General features: G+C 43.4%; 1 protein-coding gene across 2 annotated transcripts; it reads left to right on the top strand.

Annotated features, from left to right (window-relative positions):
- Window positions 1-719: 719 nt before the first annotated feature.
- LOC311605486 (UPF0461 protein C5orf24 homolog) lies at window positions 720-9,220 on the top strand. 2 transcript variants are annotated; one of them, XM_084796072.1, is made up of 2 exons: window positions 720-989; window positions 4,573-9,220. In XM_084796072.1, the coding sequence occupies exon 2, from the start codon at window positions 4,576-4,578 to the stop codon at window positions 5,140-5,142; it is 567 nt and encodes a 188-aa protein (XP_084652198.1). In that variant the 5' UTR covers window positions 720-989; window positions 4,573-4,575; the 3' UTR covers window positions 5,143-9,220. The 2 variants fall into 2 exon arrangements, with proteins under 2 accessions (XP_084652198.1, XP_084652199.1); XM_084796073.1 differs by lacking the exon at window positions 720-989 and adding an exon at window positions 2,440-2,747.
- Window positions 9,221-15,584: the final 6,364 nt, after the last annotated feature.

The following is a 15,584-nucleotide window of genomic DNA, read 5'->3' as shown; positions in this document are numbered from 1 at the left end:
GGATTTTTGAAGGGAGGGGCTGTTTGACTGCTCCTAGGGTTCCTGAGAGGAAGATGGGCTTGTTGGTGCCTCCTGCTGGACAGGTTTTGTTTTTTCCTTGGAATTCTATTTGGGTTTGGAGTGCTGGAAGAGTGTCGATTTCATGTTATGTATTTGTGGTAAGAATTCTTCCTGAATACAAGATAATTATACAACAACGTGACTCAGAAGAAACCCGTTATGGTAAAAATGGAATTAGGCTTGTGGCTGGGGTTCTTTCAGGATGAAGGATATGGCACATTCTAGCGATGTCAGGGATTTAAAAACAACAAACAATTAAATGCTATAGGGAACCCCACAGGATACTTTTAATTATTACACATCTTATGTCATAGGACTCTAAAGCCATCATCTCAATATTCTCATGTTGTCTGAAGGTGGGCTCTCTCACCCTAAACCCTAAGAACAGAGCAGACAACGAATCTTTAAAATGTCTGCGCGAGTCCCCAGCACACAGACATTGTCAAACATCTTCTACAAATAGCTGTGAAAAGCGGCTTCTGGAACACAACAGCAGGATTCAAACCCTGACTGCCTCACTGAGTAGTCCTGTGTTCTGAGAAATTTAGTAGATGTTCGGAATTTCATCTAGGTAAACTGCACTCCCCGTTTAGCGGGTCTGTAGTCCGCGTCAGCCTGGTCCATTCCGCGCAGGCGCACTCTGATCGCGGGCCGCACCGCCAGTCTCGCGAGACTTAAGAGTACCTACGCATGCGCCTGGGCGTGCGGCGCTCGCATTCCGGGGCTGTGGCGGCTTCTTCCTCTCGTTTCCCGGGCCCTCGGTGAGGGCTCCTGGGAGTCGGGCGCTGGCGTGGGCCTCTCCGCCGCTGCCGGCCCTCTGCGGTGAACGGGAGTGGCCGCCTAGAGCGGGCGCGGCGGGAACGGGCGGGAGCTTTCCTGCCTATGGGCGGCCCCTGGGCGCTCTGAGAGCCAGGCTCCCAGCAGCGGAGGTAGGGCGCGGGGCGGCGGCGGGCGTGGGCGCGGGAGGCGGCGGCGAATGCCAGTGCCTCCCTCCTCCAGGGCGGCCGGGACCCGCGGTACTTCCGTTCCGGGGCCCGCCAGCATCGCGGGAGGCGGAAGTCGCGGCGCGGAGTACGCCGCCAGGGCTGCAGGGTGGGAGCGGGGCGGCAAACTTGCTCTCGCGCTGCGGTAGTCAGCGGCGTCTCGGGGACGCGGCGGTGAACGCCTCGGGTCCAGTTAGAGTGCTTTTGGGGAACCGCCGTAGGGCACAGTTAAGGAGCGCAGAGAAGACAAAGGAGACCGTTATTTATGTTGTGTCCTAATATCTAAACTTCTGGCAAGGCAGGGAGCAGAGCAGCACCCTTAGTGATTAACACGGCCTCCCACACACTTGTTTAGAATTACAAAATCATATGTAATTACATATACTAGTTAGCTAGATAGTAACAAAAATCCGAGAATTATGTGATATTTAATCTTTGGAGGAGAAGGAAATGTGGGCTTCTGAAGCTTTGCTATATTTACAAAGCTACATAGATGCCTTGTGTTTACTAAAAATAGTGTTGGGAAAGAAAATGCGATTGTTCATCGAAAGACAGCAGGGTTAAACACCCGCAGGAGAACTTAAGGGACAGCAAATCTCAGTACACCTTCAAAACCACTAATATAGTCACAGTCACACTTCGGTTGGCTTTCTTAAACTTTAAGTGAACCATTTTAAAAGATACTCCTTTTTTGTTTGATGTGTGAAAGGCCTTGGGTTGCACTCCTAGTAGCACACACACACACACACACACACACACACAACTGTAGCCTTTGCTAGGCAACACAATTTGTTCTATAATTGTGTACATTCCACCCACATCTTAGAGAAGTTCTTCTAACTTTATTAAATGTAGCCTATATCATTTTAGTGAAAGAATTAAAGAGTAGTTAGCTGGAAGAAAAGCAGTTAAGAGTGTGATGGCCTGGTGTGCTGCACACCTTTAATCCCAGCACTCACGAGGCAGAGGCAGGTTGATTGCTGTGAGTTCAAGGCTAGCCTGGATAACAAAAGTGAAGCCAGGACAGCCAGAACTGTTACACAGAGAGACCTTGTCTTGAAAAGCCTTTTTTTTTTTTCAAGGATGTAGTGGGGCATGGTGGCTCAAGCCACAGGAGGCAGAGGCAGGCAGATCGCTGTGATTTCAAGGCCAGCCTGGTCTACAAAGAGAATCCAGGACAGCCAAGGCCACACAGAGAAACCCTTTCTCTGCCCCCCGCCCCAAATGTATGCTGGAGCCAGGTGTGGTGGCACATGCCTTTAATCCCAGCACTCGGGAGGCAGAGGCAGGCGGATCATTGTGAGTTCGAGGTTAGCATAGACAAAGAGTGAGACCAATTCGCTCTTTAAAGATTTGTTTATTTTATGTATATGAGTGCTCCATCTGCATGTCCATCTGCATGCCAGAGGAGAGCATCAGATCCCATGTGGTTCCTGGGAACTGAACTCAGGATCTCAGAACTGAACAGGCAATGCTCTTAACCACTGAGCCATTTTTCCAGTCTGAGACCAATTCTTTTTTTACCCCCTGTTTTTTTCCAGACAGGGTTTCTCTGTAGCAAGCCTGGACTTGCTGGTCTCGAATTTACAGAGATTCACCTGCCTCTGTTGCCTGAGTGCTGGTAATACAGGTGTGCACCAGTTCACCTGACTCCAGGACCAATTCTTTAAAAAAACAAACAAAAAAGCAAAGAAATACTAGCAGGTAAGTCTTGGAGTGGAAAGAGGTAGGCATTTTATTTTATTTTTTGGAGACAGAGAATGTCTGTGAAACAACCCTTACTGTTCTGGACTTGCTTTTTTGATCAGGCTGGCCTCAAACCCACAGAAGCCTGCCTGCTTCTGCCTCCCAAGTGCTGGTATTAAAGGGGTGTGCCACCACACCTGGCTTCAAGTCTTTTTGGTTTGGTTTTTTAGACAGGGTTTCTCTGTGTAGCCTTGGCTGTCCTGGACTCTCTCTGTAGACCAGGCTGGCCTCAAACTCACAGCAGTCCACCTCCCTCTGCCTCCCAAGTGCTGGGATTAAAGGTGTATGCCACCACGCCTGGCACCTGGCTTCAAGCCTTGACTGTATACGTTCTCATCTGTTTTAGGTAACAGAAACCTTTATCTTCTGGGTTGATACTGCCTTCTGTTTGGATAGAGGCCATTGGCTAAGACATGTGTTTCTTGCTTGATACTATCTGGCTTTTGAAAAGTGTAACAGACACTCAGGGTTCTGTATAAATAATAAATTACATAATGACTGAGGATCCATCTTGTAGAAACTGATCAGGTTAAGAGTGTGCATGTGAGAATGCTGCAGTACCCAAGGAGTTCTGGGCTTTTACTTTTGCTAATTTTTTTTTAACCGTGTGTGTGTGTGTGTGTTGCAAGTATGTGGATGTCAGGGGACAATTTGAGAGTGGATTCTCCTGCCTTTTGGGTATTGAACTTAAAATGTCAGGCTTGGTGCCAAGCGACTTTACCTGCTGATCCATTATTTTCACCCTTGTTCTGGTTTTACCTTTAGTTTTTCAGGGTTTAGTAACTTAAAGGGAAAAAAGCCTACCAAATAATTCACTTTTAATTTATATCAACCTTAATCAGAATATTATAGCTATTAAATTAGTGTTTTGAGTTATCCTTCAAAGAATTTAGATTAAGAGGGCTGGAGAGATGGCTCAGAGTCGAAGAGTACTGGCTGCTTTTCCAAAGGTCCTGAGTTCAATTCCCAGCAGCCACATGATGGCTCACAGCCATCTAGAATGAGATCTGGTGCCCTCTTCTGGTCTGCAAGTGTATACTGTCTATATAATAAATCTTTAAAAAGTAGAATTTAGATTTAAAAAATATGCGTAGGACTGTTTTGCCTATATGTATATATGTTTATCTGTGCATGCTTGCTGCCCAAGGGGATCAGAAGAGGATGTCAGTCCTCATGATCTGGAATTACGGATGGTGTGAGCCACCATGTGGGTGCTGGGATCTGAACCTGGGTCCCTTGCAAGAGCAGCAAGTCCTCTTAACTGCTGAGCAAAGTGGTTCCTGCCTCTAATTGAATGATCATACTTTTAAATGACATCTGTTCCTACCTATTACTGAGAAAACCATGACTCTTTCATGCTGCTCATTATCTGACTTTTGGGGGAAGCCATGAACAACATTATTTATGTATATTAGATAAGGCATGACAAATCAAAGAATTCTGACCAAGGCTGGTGGTATAGGTAACTCAGAGGCAGCTGCGTCCCTAAACAATCACTTACCTAGCATGGGTCACGACTTAGGTAGTCTGTATAGTTGTTAAAAGATGGTTTTCCGCCTGGGCGTGGTGGCACACGCTTTTAATCTCAGCACTTGGGAGGCAGAGGTAGGTGGATCACACTGTTCGAGACCAGCCTAGTCTACAAAGTGAGTCCAGGACAGCCAAGGCTACACAGAGAAACCCTGTCTTGAAAAACAGGGTGGGGGGGTGGGGGTGGAGATTTTCCTATTGGATGCTGTCGTACAGATAGATTTTCACACATATTTGTCTTTAATTTTTGTAGAAAATGATGCATCCCGTTGCCGGCAGTAACCCAGCGTTCTGTGGGCCTGGCAAGCCTTCCTGCCTCAGTGAAGATGCCATGAGAGCTGCTGATCAGTTTGATATATATTCCTCCCAGCAAAGCAAATACACCCACACGGTCAGCCACAAACCAATGGTTTGTCAGAGGCAGGACCCATTAAACGAAACACACTTGCAGCCTACCAGTGGCAGAAACATAGAGATAAAAGATGAACTCAAGAAAAAGAAAAACCTCAATCGATCTGGTAAGCGAGGCCGGCCTTCAGGAACCACCAAGTCAGCAGGATACCGGACCAGCACAGGCAGACCCCTGGGAACTACCAAAGCAGCTGGATTTAAAACAAGTCCAGGCAGACCTTTGGGTACAACCAAAGCTGCAGGATACAAGGTCAGCCCAGGGAGACCTCCAGGTAGCATTAAAGCTCTGTCCCGGCTTGCAGATCTTGGCTATGGCTGTGGCACTGCTGCCTTTCCTTACCCTATGATGCACAGCCGAGCAATTCACGGGGTTCAGGAAAGCAGCGGTGAAGTCAAGCCACCCAGTGAATGAGTGAGGCAGGAGAGCACTTGTTAGGAGCAGACTGAGTCACCCTAAAGCTTCTTGGCTGTAATTTGACATGATTTTACCACCTGGACTTCCCAGTTTTATTTTTCTGTTTGGTCGTCTTCACTCCCTACTTTTTCTTCCTTTCGTTTTTTGCTCAGAAGCTGCCACATGTTGACAGGTGCACTTTGAGCAAGAGTAGTACATTGTTCCTGTATGGTACAAGGTTCACACAGCACTCAGCTAAGTCATTGTTGCTTTCCCTAAGTGGACGCCTCACATGCTCAGCAGCTGCCTTGGCAGTTAACTTTATGAGCAAACCACAGTGTGACACAGTTTTACCTGAGGCTTCATAACTGAGGGGGCCGAACAGCAGCTAGTGAGCAGATCCAAGGGGATGGTGTGTGAGTTCAGAGCTCCCGGAATAAGAGCTTTTTGGATGCTTTGGCATTTAAAACACAACTTATTGATTCACACGACGTTAGTTGATCATTATTCCTAAAGCATTGTTTAATACCTGCCTTGCAGAGATTATAGTTCCAGGTTATGTGTTTTCAGTTGCCTAAGACCATATACATCAGACACTACATTATACTTAAAACCCATAAATACTTCATAAACGTGCACATTACATTGAATATACAAAAAATCCTTAAGGTCTGCATGTAACTGTAATCATTCTGTTCTATTGTTTTGTCTTTCATATACTTAGTGACTTTCAATATTAATTCAAATGTTATATTTAAAAACACATATAACGATTGCTCATTCATTTAGAATGGTTTTTTTCAGAGTAATTATTATATTGCATTAGTACTTAACTGCATTTTCAGGTTTACATCTACCAAAGGACACAAACTGAATGGTAGGCTACAAAACTGGTCTAAGCAGAAAGCACTTTCTTGGCTAAGATCTAAAAAGCCAAGAAATGCAAGAACTCAGTATGTCTGTAAATTGAGTTCTGGTTAGCTTAAAAATGGTGGTGTGGCTCCAGGATGACCGCTTCTTCCAAAAGAAGCCTCTTCTCCCTAGTGAGGCAAGCTTTAAACCAAGGATGGAAGAGACAAACACTGGCAGGTAGACATAGTTACGGAGGGAAATCTTCCTTTCTGAAATGTTTCTTGTTAATATACACTTTATTTATTCTGAGTTTGTTCTAAGTAAAATATTTTGAACTTCAAAATTGAAAAGCTTTCCCTGGGCAAGGTGCAGTGGTGGCGCATGCCTCTAGTCCCAGCATTTGGGAGGTGAGGCAGGTGGATCTCTGTGAATTGAGGTCTGCATAGTGAGTTCCAGGATAGCTAGTGCCAGGCAGGAAGACCCTGTCTTTTAAAAATAAAAATGTTTCAACTTGCATTTTGAAATGCTTTTGAGATTAAAATGTAGATTTATAGGACTCAAAAAATTTAAAAATAATTAGAAGGACTGGAGAGATGCCTCAGAGGTTAAGAACACTGGCTGTTCTTCCAAAGGTCATGAGTTTAATTCCCAGCAGTCACATGGTGGCTCACAACCATCTATAATGAGCTCTCGTATGCTCTTCTAGCCTGCTGGCTCACATGCAGGCAGGATACTGTATAAATAATTTTTTTAAAAATCTTTTTAAAAAACCAGAAATTTGACTGGACATGGTGGTGCATGCCTTTAATCCCAGCACTCAGGAGGCAGAGGCAAGCATCTCTGTGAGTTTGAGGCCAGCCTGGTCTATAAAGCAAGTACAAGATAGCCAAGGCTACACAGAGAAACCCTGTCTCAAAAAACAAATAATCAGAAATTTAAACGAAATTTAGGCTTGCTCTTGGTCCATGCAAACTGACTGCACATAAAATACCATGTTTCGGACCTTTATCAGGAGACAAGCACCAAACTTTAGGTGCCCCAGTGATAGCTGACACAGCAGCTGGGCTTCTGCTCCTACAGTAAAGGTTTTGCATTGCATGTGGGCAGAGTTACCTCAACAGGATAGCTTTGCACAAACCATAACAGCGAACAGTGTTGGGTGCCTACATAGCCAGCCGTGACATTCGGACAGCTAAACATCTTCAAGAGTTTCTTCTTGCAGAAGCTCAGAATATAAGACTGCTAATAATTTACTCGAAATGTATAGCTTCTGACACTCAAATGCTTACGTCTTCACTCCTGTGTTCATCTGGTCACTTGAGTGCCTGCCAGCTGTTTCTCAAGTTGTTTAGCAATTGGCTGCCTAGAGATCTTTGCACAGCTGGTTCTTGAAGACAGTTGAAATATTAGGCTGTAGAATAATGCTCACCACTGTCAAGGATTTGGGTGCATGTGTGTTTCTTAGTAAGTCCACTTGACATCTTTCAGTTTAATTTCATTCCTGGTTTTATACCCTTCTATATTTCTTCCTTACTCTTTCCCACATCCATCCCCTTCCTCAGCTTTCAGCACATCTACTCAGTAGTGCTGTGCGGTGTGCCAGAAGATAAAGCAGGTGTGTTATTGTATCAGGAGTTTCATGCACATGTTGATGAAATAGGACCTCAGTACAGTAAGGAGATACTGTACATAACAATGGTTATATCAGGAGCTCCACCCCAGGAAGGGAGGTGGGGGTGAGTGGCTGCAGTTGTGAAACTGAGTTACTGTTCCTGTGAGCAGTTAGTTACCTGGAATACTGTGTGCCCTGGTGAACATCGGTTCTGCTTACTTCTCTCCTTGTGGACAGTTTACTAGTGCCACGCTGGAGGGACAGACATGATGACCGGAATGAAGTCTTCACATAAAAAATATTTTTACTTCTACACGATCTAAAGACTGCATTCTGCATCTTTTGTAACATGGTCTTTTGTCATGACAGACACTGAAATAGCATGTTAAACAGTTGCCTAGATGTCAGTATATTCAGTTGGGGAAAACTGTCCCCCGAAGCCCTTCCCCCACTGTATAGTTGTTCCTTAAAAGGTAAATTGCTAATTTTATACTGCGTGAATCTATTCTTCATAAAACAGGTTTCACTATTCTATATTAAAACTGTCAGAAAATGATCTACTATTCAAGTAAGTTTGTTTTACTTTTTAAAAGGATATTTTAACATGCCTTATTTATTATTATTAAAACAAATAAGGAGTCAATACAGATGAAATTTTCATTTTCCACAGGTATCACCTTGCCTAACTAATCTTTAGTATGGGGTGATTTTGATACTATCTTGGGAGTTTTGCACTGGATATTTAAAAATATATATTGGCACAATATATTGAAAAGTTAAATAGTACCTGGTTTGATTTTTAATATTTGAGAACTTTTTTTAAAAATCATTGTTTAAATCAGACTAACAATTCTTTGTATTTTTAATTACTTTTTAAAAAGAAACATCTGTCAAAGTGGTGTTTATTCATTCCAAACTGGTGTTTGTGTGAATTTACTTATATATTTTCATGAAATAAGAATAGAATTTCCTTGAGGTAAAATCTGGATCCACTTATGATGTTAAGGTTGATTCATCCAGTGTAAGAATGACCAGTTTGTGAGTTTAAACAGTGAACATCTTTCTACTTTAAGAAGCTTTAAAAGAACATTTCAGGGGATGTTGATGACTGCTCTGTCAGTTCCTTGTCTATATGCAGTAAAACTTTATGATCTGTTACAGTAAAATAATAATTCACAACAGTCTTGGGTATAAAAGTTTTGGTGCTCTTTTGTTTGCTATCGTAATGACTGCACTCAGACTCTTAAGATGTATCTGAATCTTTCCTTTACCTTTCTCCCTTTTACTTCCAAGTAGGCAAATCTATGCTCTCACATACAATGTATTTAAGTTTTTGAGAAGTGATGCTGTAGTAAGTCAGCTGTGTGATTTAATCAAGCCACTCTGGTTTTATGATTCACAACTTCCCTTTTCCACAGACAATTATGAAGCAAGTATTTACCAGTTAACTGATAATAAGCACGTTGTCCTCTGCTGTAAAAAGTCTGAATAGATACTGTGTATGTTTTAATGTCCATGAACTTGAGCTACTCGTGTGCAATTATGTGTATGGAATGGAGTAGTGTTCATGATTTGTATCTACATCATCATATAGATGTATATTTATTAATAAAGTCATCACTTTAAAACCAACTGTGTACTACTTTATTTTTCTCCAATTATTTATTGTATATGGCGGGTCAGGGGTCCCATGCATGCCCCAGCGTTTTTGTGGTCAGAGGACAGCCTTTGGGAATTGGTTCTCATCCACTCTCTGGGACTTGAGATCAAGCTCAGGTTGTGAGGGTTCTGTTGTGTCTCACCCACGGAGCCTTCTTGCTTCCAGCTACTTTGTCTCTGAGCACTAGAAGCTGTACAGGATTTGTTGGTAGTGTATTTTTCTTGGAATTTGGCATTCTATTATATTTCTTGGTTGGTTGGTTTGTTGGCTGTGTTTATTAACAATTAAACTTTATTATACAACCCAACTATCATATACAAGAAGGAAAAAAAGGTTAAAGGGACAGAATAGTAAACCTTCTAGAATCCGTTCCGCAGGACGGGTCCTTAGGTGTCTCTGTCCCTCGAGCTGGTCCGGTCCCTTCCTCTCTCCGAGCGCCCTCTCGCCTTCACCTGTTGTTTTTTCTTTGCCCCACCTTCCCAGTCACAAGCAAGGGGCGGTCTCCTTCTCCCTTCGAGGGTCAATTAAAAAAACAATAGCCACGGTGGGGTTCCCAGGTCGCCTTCCTGAATTCCAAGCCCTGGAAGGCTCCAAACAGTCTGTCACAAGGTATTCATGGCTTGCTCCAAGGGTAAAGCCTGCTAAGACTGCTTCCACCTGTGACAAAGCTTAATCTTTCCCACATTGGTTAGTTTTGTTTTTCTGGACAGGGGTTCTCTGTATAGCTCTGGCTGTCCTTGAACTCACTCTGTAGACCAGGCGAGCAGAGATCTGCCTTTCTCTGCCTCTCAAGTGATTAAAGGCATGTGCACTACTACACCTGGCTGAGTTTTGCATTCTAATCTGCCACTTTTTTTTTAATGTATACTTAAATACTTGTGTTTTGTTGGATTTCCATTATTGGGACTGCAGAGAGATGGCTTAGTGGTTAAAAGCAGTTACTGTTCACTAAAAATTAATACATATATTATAAAAGTACACCAGGCTGATAATATTTACTTGTTTTGTTTTTTGAGACTGGGTTTCTCTGTGTAGTGTTGGCTGTCCTGGACTTGCTTTGTAGACTAGGCTGGCCTGGAACTCTGCCTTCCAAGTGCTGGAATTAAAGGTGTGCACCACCACTGCCTGGCTAATAATATTTTCTTGTTTTCATTGTAGACAGTCTCATGTAGTCCAGATGGTCCTCTGACTCACTCTTGTAGCTAAAACTGGCCTCGCTTTGTTTTCTTTTTTAAAGCAATTTTTTTTAATGTATACAATGTCCTGCCTGCATGTGTGACTGTCCACAAGCTCTCATTATAGATGGTTGTGAGCCACCATGTGGTTGCTGGGAATTGAACTCAGGACCTCTGGAAGAGCAGACAGTGCTCTTAACCACTGAACCATTTCTCCAGCCCCTGTTTTCTTTTTTAAAAGATTCATTTGTGTGTATGTGCACACGTATGTCAGTATTCTTAGAGAGCAGAAGAGGGCATTGGATCTTTTGGAACTGAAGTTATAGGCAGTTGTGAACTGTGTGGGTGTAGAACTTGAACTTCGGTCGTCTGGAAGAGCAGCCAATGTTAACCTCTGAGCCATCTTTCCAGATACTTCTCTTTTTTGTTTGTTTAGCTTTTGTTTGTTTGTTTGTTTGTTTTGGAAGACTGTCTCTGCATAGCCCTGGCTGTCTTGGAACTCACTGTATAGACCAGGCTGGCCTCAAAATCACAGAGATCCTCCTGCCTCTACCTCCCAAGGAGGTGCTGGGATTAAAGCCATGAGCCACTATGCTCTCTCTTTGTTGTCCTCAAATTTAAGTAGCTAGGAATGACCTTGAACTATGAGTTGTTCTGTTCCCACTTCCCAAGGGCTGCTGGGGTTACAGGTGTACACCACTTTACCTAGTTGTTGTAAATTGTTGCACTTTTTTTGTATGTACATGTGTGTATCTGTGTTTGCATGTGTTCCACCATGGGGGTCTGGAGACCATAGGCGGTCAGACTTGGTGTGTGCTGATCATGCAAAATTCATGTATTGCCTGTTGTAGGTGTTGTGTGTGTGTGTATGTGTGCATGTTTATTCCTAAGGATTTTCCTTAATTGCTTTTACTAACATTAATTTTACATATTTAGAGTTATTTTGATCGTATTCATCCCTCATCCTTTGTTGGCTGCCTCCAATTCCCTTCCTCTTCTGAAGCAGCTCCCTTCTGTTCCACTTGGTTTTGGATTTGGTTGTCTCTTGGGGGCAGATCTTGTGCACTATGTATTCAGATACTGATTTATGTGTCCAGAGATCTGGTTGCAATCCACACAGGGACATTGTCATTGTCAAGAATCTCCTGTCCCTGTGTAAAATAGTTCTCCATAATCTTGATTGGTTAATAAAGAACTGAAGAGCCAATAGCTGAGCAGGAGAGTTAGGGCTGGACTTGTCAAGGAGAAGGGGAAGGTAGCCAGGAGTCCCCAGGAGGATAAAGATGGAGCAGGAGCATTGGGGTGAGACTAGATGGGAGGTGATGGGCTATGTGGCTGGGAAGTAGTCCAGAGTAGCATAGACAGGTTAGAATAGAATAGACTATCCGCTTAAAGCTTATTAAGAAGTCAAGTAGGTATCTGTGTCATGATTTGGGAGCTTGAAGGGGTGTAGAAAAAAAATCATTTATACAAATGGCCCACATTTATATAGGCCTAGAATGTTTTCAGCCTCAGACTTACTACTGAATAAGCTCACTAGCTTTTTCTGAACTCGGACTAGCTGGTTCAACGCATCTATTCCGGCTTAAATTCTTCAAGCTGATGGATCCAACTGGTTTCTCTCTGCTCACTGAATTGCTCTCCTTGGTCTCATACTAACTTTAGCAATCTGTTCCAATCTTCTGGCTCCTTCTCATTCTCTCCCTTGTTCTGTCTTCACCTGTGTCTGGCTTGTTCTCTTTACAATCTGTCTCTGTACAACTGTACCAGTAAAACTGCCTCTTCCTTATCTTTGTCTGTGGTGTTCCCGTTTTTAAGTCACCTTTCTGTTCTTTTGAGAGTTAGACATATCCTGTTCTCTCAATTCTTCTCTGATTTATCACTTTGCCTCTCAACTAGATTTCACTTTCAAACATGGCTTCTTCTTTCTACCAGCTAACTTTACCTTTATTGTTTGAGGTTAAAGGTCTGTATTCCAACCAGAGTAGCCATGTTGCTGTATTAAAATCCCTCTATAGTTACGCAAGGGTTTCAGTAGGGTTACTTGTGTTTATAGGCAACTTACTAGTGGTTACTGTAAAGAAAATGTCTTTCTTTTCCAGCAACCATTGAATGCCTTAATCCTCAGGGAGGAGCCGGGCTTCACACACTCTTGCCCTTCAGGACACGTGAGCAGGCCCTTTGTTGTGAGCTCAAGTGCAGTGGCAATGGTGTGCCTGCCACAGTGTTCACCACTGCACCCCATCCTCTGCCTCCTACATTCTGCCCCCCTTCTCACTGTGCTCTTGACCCTTAGAGGGGGTGAGAGATACTCCCTTGTCTTAGGGTTCCCGTTGCTGTGATGAAACACCACCATCAGAAGTATTTGAGGGAGGAAAGGATTTAGTCAGCTTTTACTTGCACATCACAGTTCATCAAAGGCAGTCAGGATTGGGACATCCTTCTTACTGGCCTGCTGCTTATGGCTTGCTCAGCCTTCTTTCCTATAGAACCCAGGCCCACCAGCCCAGGGGTGGTACCACCCACAGAGGGCTGGGCCCTCCCCCATCAATTGCTATTTAAGAAAATGCCTAAGAGGCTTGCCTACAACCTGACCTTACAGAGGCATTTTCTAAATTGAGGTGAGTTGACATGAAAATTAGCCAGAAACTACATAAGGGCTCATGGAGAAAACTGATGCCACAAAGTTGACCATTAACTACCATATACATGTATCGTGTGTGTTTCTGTACACAAGTATATACATATTTTTAGATTTTATTTTGTATGTATGGATGTTTCCTATGTGAATGTATCTTCACCACAAGTGTGCTTGTTACACCTGGGAAGCAGAAGAGGGCTCCAGGTCCTCTGGAAACGGAATTATGGGTGGTTATAAGCCTCCATGTGAAGGCAGAGAACCAAACTTCCGTCCTTTGCAAAGGCAGCAAATGTTCTTTCCTGTCTAGCCATCTTTCCAGCTCCTAATAGTAAAGTTTTAGAAACGTCAAGTGTGACTGGGAACTGAACATTGAGTTGCTGCTCAGCACCACAGCAGGGTTTTCAGAATGAGTTTGTTTTCCATTGTCTTCCAAAGGTTATAGAAATGTATTAGAACAGATTTGAAAGTATTTTTAAATTTTTGAAAGTATTTTAATACTCACTTTTTTGTTATTTTTGTCTTTTGAGACAGGATTTCTCTGTAGCTTTGGCTGCCCTGGACTTACTTTGTAGACCAGGCTGGCCTTGAACATACAATGATCCACCCACCTCTGCCTCCCTGAGTGCTGGGATTAAAGGTGTGTGCCATCATTCCCAGCTTAACTCACAGTTTCAAATTTGTTGATTTAGTCTGTTTGTGTGGCCACAGCATGCTACACACTGGAGGTCAGAGGACAGCACACAGGAGTCCTCTCCGTTGTTAGGCTTGTTGGTAAGCAGCTTTACCCACCGAGCCACCGAAGCATTCCCATGAATTTAACATCCTAACGTAGGCACTAGGTGCCATTCTGCCGAGATTATTCATTGTTAGGTTCAAAATGCTCCAACTTTGCACTGTAGGAACTAGTCCGGTTCCTTGGTCACTTAAAAGTGTTGATTATTATTGTACATGTATGGTGCATTTGTATGGACTTACTTATTCCAGGGCACAAATGTGGATTTTGAGGCTCAAACTTCAGTCATGTTTGTGTGGTGAGTATTTTACCTGATGTCAGCCTTCCTTAGTTATTTTGATTTTTGATAGTTTCCTTGTGTGTTGTTATGACAAGATGACCTAAGAAATTAAAGGTTTTTGAGGTAATGCTTTTAATCCCAGCACTCAGGTGGCTGAGGCAGGTGAATCTCTATCTGAGTTTGAAGTCAGCATGGTCTACATAATCTCTTCACAAAACAGCCAAAGCTACGTAGAGAAACCTGTCTCAGAAAAACCAAAAAGAAAATAAATGGGAATAAAATGTTTGAAAAAAAATTAATGGCATTAACTTTTTGTTTGTTTTCCCTAGGATGTCCTCAAACTCACTATGTGGCAAAGGGTGAACTTGAGCTGTTGATGCTACTGCCACACTTGCCAAGTCCTGGGATTACTGGCATATGACTTAGTACCAGGCCAACAAGATTATATTTTAAAACTTTTTAAAAAATTTATTATGTATACAGTGTTCTGCCTGCATATAACACCTGTAGGCCAGAAGAGGGCACCGGATCTCAGAGGGCATTAGATCACATTATAGATGGTTGTGAGCCTCCATGTGATTGCTGGGAATTGAACTCAGCACCTCTGGAGGAGCAGCCAGTGCTCTTAACTTCTGAGCCATCTCTCCAGCCCTTCTCTGGTAATCTTTTTTTCTTTTTTCTTTTCTTCTTTCTTTCTTTCTTTTTGTTTTTGTTTTCGAGACAGGGTCTCTCTGTGTAGTCTTGGATGCCCTGGACTTGCTTTGTAGACCAGGCTGGCCTCGAACTCACAGCGATCCACCTGCCTCTGCCTCCTGAGTGCTGGGATTAAAGGTGTGCGCCACCACGCCAGACTAAATTAGCTTATTTAAATACGTGTATAAAAAGCAATTATTTACAACTGTTAACACGTTAGTTTTCTTCCACTATGCCAGCCACCCAGGTAACAATCCCATGAGGTGGAGAGGTTCACTTTGGGTCACAGATTTGGAGGCTCCCCTTGCTTTGGGGCCTGCACTGAGGCAACATCTCTTGCAGGCATTATTTGGTAGAGCAATGATGCTCACTTGTGGCCAAGAAGAGAAAGAGTGAAGAGATGGGGCCCTGTAGAACCCACTGAGAACCAAGCACCTCTTGCAGCATTTCCATCTCAGCAGTGAGAAGCTGTGGACCAAGTCCTTACCACACAGGACTTGAGGGGACAGTCAAGATTCAAAGTACAGCATAGCATTTGGAGCAAATTGGCAGTTAACACAGCGCGGTTTGAAAGGCTTTGAGTTCAGATTGGTATTCTAGCCATAGCCTTGCTGGAATCTTCCATGTTTCCTAGTGTTTCAAATTGGAGTCACATCTTCCTTGAGACAAAGTCTCTCTGAGTAGCCCTAGTGCTGGCCAGCCCGGAGCCCACTGTGACCCCATTAGTAGAGATCGTGGGTGAATAACGAACAATTGAAGGAGCTCATTTCAGTCCTTCTGTAACTGCAGGGCACTCACAACTGCCTATAACTCT

Source organism: Acomys minous (genome assembly GCF_964271855.1).
Source record: "Acomys minous genome assembly, chromosome: 9".
NCBI lineage: Eukaryota > Metazoa > Chordata > Mammalia > Rodentia > Muridae > Acomys > Acomys minous.
The sequence above is the reverse complement of the archived record's forward strand: the minus strand, read 5'-3'. Positions and strand labels throughout refer to the sequence as shown.